The sequence below is a fragment of the Lutjanus erythropterus genome, chromosome 23 (genome assembly GCF_056507025.1).
Source record: "Lutjanus erythropterus isolate fLutEry1 chromosome 23, fLutEry1.hap2, whole genome shotgun sequence".
In the NCBI taxonomy this organism is placed as follows: domain Eukaryota; kingdom Metazoa; phylum Chordata; class Actinopteri; order Lutjaniformes; family Lutjanidae; genus Lutjanus; species Lutjanus erythropterus.
The window spans coordinates 21,429,079-21,439,037 of NC_139339.1; the positions used below are offsets into that span (position 1 = coordinate 21,429,079).

Below are 9,959 nucleotides of genomic sequence, written 5' to 3' on the forward strand. Positions count from 1 at the left end.
GACGTTGCTAGCTAACTACCTTTCTAATCTAGAACTACAGGAAAAATGACCGAGGTTCTGAGCACAGAGCAAGACTTTAAAAGGTGAGGAATGATTATTCTGCAAAACATCTACATTTCTTGGCTAGTTTTAATAGTTGTCATATTTTGATTGCAAAAACAACTTTATGTGTAAAATCCCTTACTTTTACCACAGTGATGCCAGAGTGCTCTGACCTGAGAGTAAACTGATGGTTGGTGGTGCGAAATGTTGCCCAGACAGGAGTTTACATCAAATTGAAATTTCACCTGACAGTAGCAACACGCATATCATTTCAAGTTGTTTATCAAAGATCTCACATCTCTGAACAAGTTCCTCCTTTTTTGAGGACACTGCACTTAGACTTTGACGAACATACAGTACAGTATGTGCTAACATACCAGGAAAACATCAGCAAAATACAGCCTGTATGTGTAGAAGCATGTATGATGGGAAATTTCAGATTCTGCTTGTGGAGTCTTACCATGAGATCACTTCAGAGCTGCAAACCAGAAACAAGAATGAGCTTGTGGTGTACACAATTGTTTCTGTAGCTGCTAAATTTTGGAAAAGAAAATTCAACCAGGTCAAGAAGTCAGCTCAAGCATTGAAATTCAAACTAGGCTATGCATCAGAATATAGAGCTAAAGATGTTTCACCATATTATTTATTTATTTCTGTATTTTACCAGCACAGATTTTCGCCTCAAAATAAAACATTTTTGTTTAGTGACAGGGCAATGTATGGCAGTGACTCAGAGGAAAGATAAAAGCAAGTACTTAGAAAATAGGTTGCACAGTAACATATGTAGTCTGCCCAGTACACATACTGCAGTTCACACCTTATTTGACAGGCCACGCACAGCCTGTTGTGGTGATGATGCCTCATTTGTTGCAAGTGTGAGCTTCAGTATTTGCCTTAGAATTTCATTCCTTTTTCTCAACCAGCTCTGTGAAGGACTGAACAAGCACATATTAGACGAAAGAAAATAGTCCGTAACTTTATTTGAAGACCACAACTATAGTGTGTTCATAATGCTTCATGACTACACTCATAAACCCACATAATGTTTTTTTCTTATTGACTATACCATCAAACACTGTAGTCGTGACATATACATACAGTTATAAGGTCAAGTGTCTTGTGGATGCTCTTCACTAGTTATAAACTTGAGATTAACTGATAGGGCTTATAATGCATCATGACTACCTACACTCACTTATACTCACCTCAAGTACAGACTGATGCATCTTCAATGCACCATTACATTAAAATAATCTATGTTCCATCATAAATGGTTTTTATGTAAAACGTCAAAATGCTACAAGTAAAATTTGTTTAGAACGTACTTGAGGAATGGAACCTTAAGACTAAAGATTCACTGAATGATCGGCCCGGTTACCAGAATTGGACAGTTTTTGGCTCGACCAGTGACCGGCCAGACAGTGTTAGATATCCAATCCTGAGCTGGTCAAATTGACACACAAGTGCCACAAACAGTAACGTCACAGCCACACACACCCACACGTGCTAGTAGGAGCAATGAACTCCAAGACAAGAAGAGCAGAGGGACAAGTCTACAAGGAGATGGAAGCAGGTGAACTGACTGCTGTGATTAGCTGACATGCTACTGTTGACAGATATAAAAGTTCATGTAAAGCAATGTTACATATGTGTTCTGAGTTTGTCACACCACAGGCACGTGTTATTAACAACTCAGCCAAATGTGAATGATTTAAAAAATTGTGAAGTATATAAAATTAGGTGTGAATATGCTGAGTCTGCTCTGCTATCTCAGTTACAAACACCACTACAACCTGAAAAAAACATGGATGCTCCATTTAACTGCTTGAATGGACATGGACAGAGACACAGGATGGTGACAAGACGGTACTTTTTATCTTCCGTGTCGGGTTGTTGGATTTGAAGTAGGCTGAAGTGAACTGAGAAAGTCGCTGAAGTCATGTTTGTACCTGTTGTACCCCATGAGATCATGTAAAATCGTGCTTCCTCTGGCACGATAGTCTTAAAAATATCAGTGTGATGCTTGTAGGCAGTGTTTCATTATGAACATTGGCACTTATACTACTGCATATACTATGTTTTAAGTAAAAAAAAAAGACAAAATATATTATTTTCAGCTTTATTCTCACTGTGAGATGAAGCAATGAACATCAGCAACTGCTTATTCAAGGCTCCGTCCTGAGAAACCATTGTGTGTGTTTGAGTGTCGTCATAAAGCATTGTGAGCCCATTATAATTCACACACTATAGATGTGGTCTTCGTAGAGTGCGTTATGTAGTTGTCTTGTAGTCTCTCTGTAGTACTTCATTGTAGCACTATATCATATTAGAGTGTGTGGTTAAGTAAATTTCCTGTTTCTTTCCCCTTGCAAGCGCTCTGAAAGCTGAATCATTCTGACTTTTCCCCTGTTCTCATGCAGTAAATAGTACAAATACAATGTCTGTCACCAGTACGGCTGTTTTCTGAGTGGCAGGAGGATGTCGAAATGAGGTTGCCAGTTTTCACACAGCAGCTTCCTGTATGATTTTCAATTTGCAGAACTCTGAAGTGGCACCCAGGCCCAAGCATTAAAGCTTTGACCTTGTGTGTTCCCTTTTTGCAAAGGCTTCATGCCTGTCTTTCTATGTGCATAAAGCATGTACAACTCCCTATTGACAAGATAAAAACATCCTGTAGTGTGAAGCCTGGCTGCTGCAGGGACAACTTACCACGCTGCCTCTCAACTCCAGGGACATTTCCCCTCAGAGCTGAGTGTAAAGCTTATATGTGTCTCTTCATGTCTACTGTGGTCTATATAGGGACACAGACACTTAAATGATGAATTAGCAAAAGTTGGTAGCAGTGTCTCAGGCCACTTTATTAATTACAATCTTGGATTCTTCAATAAATCAGAGGTCGGTGTAAAGGAAACAAAATGAGCGATTGGGCCCTCCTCCCTTTGGAACTCTGTGGTAAAAATACTGCCTAACACCCATTGTCTCAACATACCCATTCTTCCCCAAAACAATTTCAATTGTGTAAGATTTTTTTCCTTCTCCCAGTGGTTCCTGAGCAAAGTTCACTCTGGGTAAATCAAACCCTTTTACTGTCTGCAAACACTATAAATGAAGTGGATCCTTCTCAGTGTAAGGAAACAGTATTTTGAAACAATTTATTCTGGCTTTCAAAAAAAAAAAAAAAAAAAGTCCAAAAAACAGTTTAAATTAACAGGAAAAATTATCTCATTAATTCAGAAAATCAGAGCCAATGTTTTAGAGATAGAATTATAGAATAGAATATATCAATTAAGAAAAACAGAACCATTTTTTAATACAAAAATTAGTATTTTTGCATGATCACTGGACACTACACGTTGTCCGCAGTTAAGCTTGAATGCTACTGGACCGATCAGCCTAATTTGTTTTGTGTACTTTTTTGACTGTACGCTAAAGGACCTCAAAATTTGAAAAACCACCGGATACTATTTTTTTTACTGCCCTGTTTTATACGACTATTGATAGCTGACTTCTATATCTTCTCAACCAACGATAGATAACTGCTTCAGTTTGAGATCTTGTTTCAGCTCAGGATAACATATATGGGGTTCATGTTAATGTTGGTGGACCTCTGCAAATTTCTGCTGGTTGCATCTGGCAGTTGTGGTGGCATTGCAGCAGGTGCTTCACCATCTGCCAGGTGGGAATCTGCACTCTCCTAAGTGCACTCTCCTAGTTTTTGATTTTTTCACTTTGTATTGACTTACATTCAGTTTTTGGAGACTAACCCTAATGTAACTTTATCAATAACAATTATATCCCTACCACCAACCCTTATTCTGGCTCAAATGTGTTAAAAATCCTGTTTAAATACAGCATAGCAGAAGGGTTAATGTGTTTAATGGCTTGTAGCCAGCCGCTGACAATCTGCAGGGCATTAGTGGACACCCTACTTTAGTTCCTGCTCTCACAGCCCATATCCACCTCAATCATCCTGTCAGCTACTGAAGTAGGAGAGACAGGGAGAAAGAGAGAGTGTATGTTTTTGTTCTGGGGCAGAAAGGCGTTCTCCTGCCTCAGGATGTTGCCTTTAAAGCTGAAGAAGTGGGTTTCCTGTGGAGGAAACGATCACAGAATAGACAAGGCTCGCTTGAGACACCGTGTTCCCAACATTTCTTGAGTACAGGTCACCCAGCTGCAGAGCGGGCAGCAGCAGCAGCAGCTTTTGTGGAACAAAGTTGGCCTGAGAGGTGAGTGAAAAGTCTTGGTTTGAATTCGGTGGTTTAACCTGTTGATACGAAATCATGTGGGAATGCTCTTGCTATTTGCAGGTGTGTGTTTCTCCTGATGGATCCTGGATGCTTTGAAGACTGGCTGACTGACAGCACTAAATCTGAGCCTGACCTTTTTCACAGCAGAATGCATTTATGAATATTACAGCATGGACAAATAACAAGTGGATGCATCAAACTGATAACAACCAAGGCTTTTTGTCTTTTTGAGTGAATGAATGGATATTTTTACACCGACTCATCCTGAACGAGGTCACCTTTAGTTTCCCATGTCAGGTGCCTGACCACCAGAGACATGTCCAATGACAGCTGCAACCTCCCCTTGGACACAGACACATTTGGCCTGACTTGCATCTATGGCGTGATCTTCTCTTTGGGTCTCCCCAGCAACCTACTGTCTCTCTGGGGACTGTACCACCTGGGCCGCTCAGGTGGGGGAGGCTGCCAGCTGGTTTACATCCTCAACCTGCTGCTGTCAGACCTCCTCCAGCTGCTCACCCTGCCACTGTGGATCCTTTATCTCCAAGGTGCGCACCGCTGGCCCTACGGCCAGCTGACCTGTGAGCTGGTAGGTTACGTGTTTTACGTAAACGTCTATGCCAGCGTCATGTTCCTGTGCCTGATAGCGCTGGACCGCTGCCTGGCCATCGTGTACCCGCTGAGCAGCCGCAGGGTGCGGACTGTCAGGGTGGCAGCGGTGTCCGGTGTTGCAGTTTGGACACTTACTTTCCTGTTCTGCCTGACGGGGCTACTGCCATCAGTGTTTGACTCTGACAGAAAGTTGTGTCTGGAGCAGTACCCCGTCAGCCCTGGATATGCCTGCTTCAAGATCACCACCGTGGCCCTTGGCTTTCTGCTGCCATGTGCCATATTAGGGTGAGTTACCCCTAAGAACCTAGTGAGGATATCACTCTTTGACTCTACATGTAAAAATGTAAGGAAGCCAGTTTCGACCAGTGTGATATATTAAAAAGATCCTGTTAGTAAGTCATCATTTTCAGATACTAAGTCACTATTTTGACATACTAAGTCTTTATTTTGACACACTGAATCTTTATTTGAACATACTAGGTCTTTACTTTGAGACACTAGAACATTATCTTGACACACAATCATTATTTCAGCATATTAAGTCATTATTTTGACATACTAAGCCATTAATTATTTTGAGATACCAAGTCATTATTTTAAGATAGCTTTTGAGTATTTTGAGAAATAGTTTTATTATTTTGTGATCAGTCATTAGTTTTAGATACTACATCATTATTTTGAGATACTGTAAAGTAGTCAACTTTGGGAAAGTTTCTCATTATAATGATTATATGATCTTTATTTTTCATCACACTGGTGGAAATGGGCTTCCATACAAATGATTCAGCCTTTTCTAATGCACCAGAACGTCTGATATTTTTAAGTAATTTAAGTGGTCAAATTTGTGGGACGACAATTTTCTAATCTCAAGTAGAAATAGCATAATAAACTTAAACAACTGACTCTTCTTAAGTCCCGCTCCTTTTTGCTCTGTCCTCCAATGACAGTTGAAGCAATGGTACTTCAGTCACCTTTCTCCTTTCCTGTTTCCTGTTTCCTGTATTTAGATATGCTATATGCTAGGTCAGGCTGTATTGAAAAGAAAATCAAATTTTGAAGATGGTTAAAAGGTGTTGTTGGGGGACCTGTAAAACCAATGTATATCCACCTCTTAATTAAGCTAATGTAAGCAAATATGTGCCAACTAGCTAGCTAATCTTCATCTATCATTAGCTAAGTATTTAGTTAGAATTTTGGTAATATTAGCTAGCCAGTTACTTAGCATTTTGCCAACATTAGCTAACTTAAGATGGGGCCCTATATGTCACTCTTACAGGGGCAGGAGAAAGTTGACCAATGTACCAAGTTTGGTCAACTGTTATTGGAGCACAGAGCAACAGTGGGTGGGGTTTTGGAAGGATCAATTGCTAAAGTGTCAGTTACAGCTGAAAATATGAAGGAAATGTACACATCAGAAATCACTGTGATAGTGAGCTACTTTTCATTGTATGTGAGCAATAGTTCAACAAGGAAGCCTCAGATTTTCCCGTCTTCAGGGGACATTATGTCGTTTTGCAAATTCTGTTGGTTGATGAGCTGTGTTCTCATCTTCACCTCTGTTCCTCCCTTAGCTACACCTCAGCCCACATTGGGGTGACACTCCGACGATCCCCATCCCTCTCTGACCACGAGCGCCACAAAATCGTGGGCATCCTGGTCGTGATCACTGTCAACTTCATCGTAGTGTTCGGACCCTATCACCTTGTGTGCGGATACAGATTTGTGTCTTTGCTGTTGACTAATGAGCCATGTGGATTTGAGCGTTCCATTTTCCTCGTCTATCGCCTGTGCTATGGTCTGACCAGCCTGAACACCCTGCTGGATCCCCTCTTCTACATCTTCCTGTGCCCTGATGCCCGGCTAGAGCTGCAAAGGTCCCTGCCCTGTTTGGGAAGGGGGCAGAACACCAGCAAAAAGATCACCCTGAGCACCAGAGCTCACGCAAACCACCAGAGGGAGAGTGAAACTGGGCATAATAATCTTCTAGCAATATAACCTGGACACCTGATAGCCGGTCTTTATTTGAAGCAGTTGTGCCACCCAGTGGAAATGCACATGTATTGTTTTTGTGCAGTGTGAGCTACAACTCATTATGAACATATAGAGTGTTTCAACTACTTCAGCTAAAACAATTCCACTACGTGAGTTTTTTATTTTCTCATGATGATCTAAATGGGGTAGACTAGGGACAGTTGCTACAGGGGACAGATGCAACAAGTCATATTCCTCCAGTTACACCCACATTGTCACTAGTGATGTGTCGGTCGCGAACAATCCGGATCTTAGAGCCGGCTCTTTGAAGTGAACGACGAGAACTGGCTCTTGATTGGGAGCCAATTTGTTTTTTCTCCTCTTTTTTTCTGTTAAAGTCGCACATGATTGGTGGCATGTGTGTTTGTCCACACTGAGTAGAAGGGGGAGGGGAGCGGTTATAGACACACAACACAGTGAGCACAGGAACAGGAGGGAGGGAGACGAGAGAGAACATGCGCTACAGACAGAGACAACACGCTTGAAAGGTGAGAAAATACACTCGTCTGAGATGAACTGTGCCTCGTCTGGAAAGTAGACGAGATCAGGCGGCCGCAGCAGGAAGTGGAGACGAAAATCTACAGTCAACTTGCACAGTTTTCAACAGAGTTAAGAGAGAATAGAGGAAGAGACCACCTGTAGGTTACCTGTCGTCTGCAGACCACAATCATAGCTGAAGAAATAAAGTGTGTTCTTGATCACTGATTGAAGTTAAAATAGAAGAGATCCCCCTTCTGATACATGTAACATCTGTTCTTTTATCTGCCTTGTAAAACCAAGTCATATATAAGTCATATATATAATCTTTATTATTATCAGACAAAATATCTGCCAGTTGACAGATTAAAACTTCATTGCACAACAGAAGACTGATATATCCAGTATTAAATATTACAATTACACAGAAAATTAGTAATTAATATAATATGGGTTGTTTGTTGTCAAAATTAAGCCCTCTGCTTAATATTGTAGTACTCTCCTCCATGTTGAGTATGTTGAGTATATAAATAAAGCCATACAAATAATAAACATTTGATATAATGTATGTTTTTTACATTAGTAATTCATTTTACATTATTTTTGGTAATAAATTAATTTGAGCAACAAAAAAATCTGAGGAGCCACTTGGGAGCCGAAAGAGCTGGCTCTTTTTAGGGAGCCGAGCCAAAAGAACCAGTTCGCTAAAAAGAGGCGGAATTCCCATCACTAATTGTCACATTGACTCAAAGTAGGCCTGTGTTCAACACACAAACAAACTTATTTGATAAGTTTTACTAAACAACTTAATAATACTATAATATTGTAAAACAATGCATATTTGTTTATATGTTTATTGGGGTTAATTGCAATATATGACTACCTCCTTTCAAATAAATATGAAGTAAACATATTGAAATGTAAAATGTAAGTTTAATTAGGTTGGTCTAGTCCACATAGTTTCTAAGTAGCTGAGAGAAGTGTGAAAAGTGTTGCAATTGTCCCCTGTCTCCCCTACTGCTTTATTTCAAAGACTTGAACTGTTGCTTACATAAATTCAACACTATATAATGACGAAGAAATATGGAAATCCATTGTTTCATATTTGTCCACTCTTTTGTGATATCCATGTCAAATGAAGACTAAGGAAATACAGTTTGTCTGATTTTTTTGTTTGTTGTTTCTTTTCAAAGTTCCTGACCAGTGTATTAAAATAAAATATTGTGGTCATTTCACAATACTTTTGTTTTTTTTTTACTTTTTTTTTTTACTGCTATGTTTACAACAATTAAAAGTGACTGTACAGTGACTTGTTTGTCAGTCATTTCAAACACAGAACTGCTGTGAATCATGATGGAAACATAAGAATGACTGTGGTTATATAGTTGCAAGGTTCTTTATTGTTTAGAAATGTCACAGTTTCAATATTACATGTACAATGAAGCAGATACACAACACAAAATGAAAGACTTAAAAAATATATATATGTATGTATGTATGTATAAACAGCTACAGCATACAGTATCTCTCTATATATATTTGCTTGTGTCAGCTCCCATAGCTACTGATAACATCTAGTGAGAGACATCTGTAGTCAAAACTGTATTTACAAAGTGACAAACTAAAAAAGCAATCATTTTTTTGTTTGTTTTCTTATCATTAAATCAGAGGTTAAGTTATCTCTACACACTGTATAGTAAGGCTGACTAAATCCTTAAATGTTCTTGGGAATATAACAATGTATGCTGCAATGATATTGATCAGAAGATACACTCAGTAAGCACTTGTTGAGACATCGGTCGTAATAGTTGGGGGAATTGACAGCAAAAATATTGAGCAGGGATGGAATGACTCTAAATTTAGCGTAGCATACTTTGCCACACCACTAATTTGTATCAGTGCAACAAAATCCAGTTGACTCCACTCTGCTTTTTTTGAGTTTCCATCAATTAAATGTAACACTTCTTGCCTGTGTATCACATTAAAAGTGGAGGGGATTATGCCAGTTTTGTTTTTTAGAAAGATATCAGACCACACAACCACTGTAATGTTGCTGCCTCATGGAATGCTGCATTATTCATTCTAAGTCCTGCCCCTTTTTGCTCTGGGCGGGAATTTCTCCTTTCCCTGTTTTAGTCTAGTTCTTAAAGAAACACATTTTGATGATGTTTAATTATGTTCTTGGGGACTTATAAAAGAAAAAGTGACCATATTAGTCACAAATGAATTTAACTAACTTGCAGGCTAATGATTGATGCAGATTCAAGGAAACTGAATAGTTAGTTTGTGTAGATTGGCTTGCTAGTTAGTGTTTTGCTAATGTCAGGTATCAGATGTAACTAGCCAGCTACTGTCTGATAGTTAGAACTAGACAGACCAAATAGAACAGACCAAAAAGAGGCAGGATCAGTACTCACCAGCAGTGAGAAAGTATAATGACATCATATTGTATAATTATCCCTGTGCTTATGTTTGTCTGTGACCAATAGCTAAACATACTAATAATTTGGGAACAAACAATATAATTTAATTACCTTTTTAATTTCATTC

At 39.3% G+C, this 9,959-nt stretch overlaps 1 protein-coding gene across 1 annotated transcript; it reads left to right on the top strand.

The window, feature by feature from the left end:
* The first annotated feature begins 4,069 nt into the window (after positions 1 to 4,069).
* Positions 4,070 to 6,898, top strand: LOC146306116 (G-protein coupled receptor 4). Its single transcript, XM_084712499.1, has 2 exons — positions 4,070 to 5,186; positions 6,473 to 6,898. The coding sequence occupies exons 1-2, from the start codon at positions 4,606 to 4,608 to the stop codon at positions 6,894 to 6,896; spliced, it is 1,005 nt and encodes a 334-aa protein (XP_084568625.1). The 5' UTR covers positions 4,070 to 4,605; the 3' UTR covers positions 6,897 to 6,898.
* Positions 6,899 to 9,959: the final 3,061 nt, after the last annotated feature.

What these genes read in the sequence shown, in the direction of transcription:
- LOC146306116 (XM_084712499.1), top strand. Translation starts at nt 4,606, where the DNA reads ATGTCCAATGACAGCTGCAACCTCCCCTTGGACACAGACACATTTGGC. An exon ending in CTGCCATGTGCCATATTAGG is followed by an intron (nt 5,187 to 6,472) that starts GTGAGTTACCCC and finishes TTCCTCCCTTAG; the next exon opens with CTACACCTCAGCCCACATTG.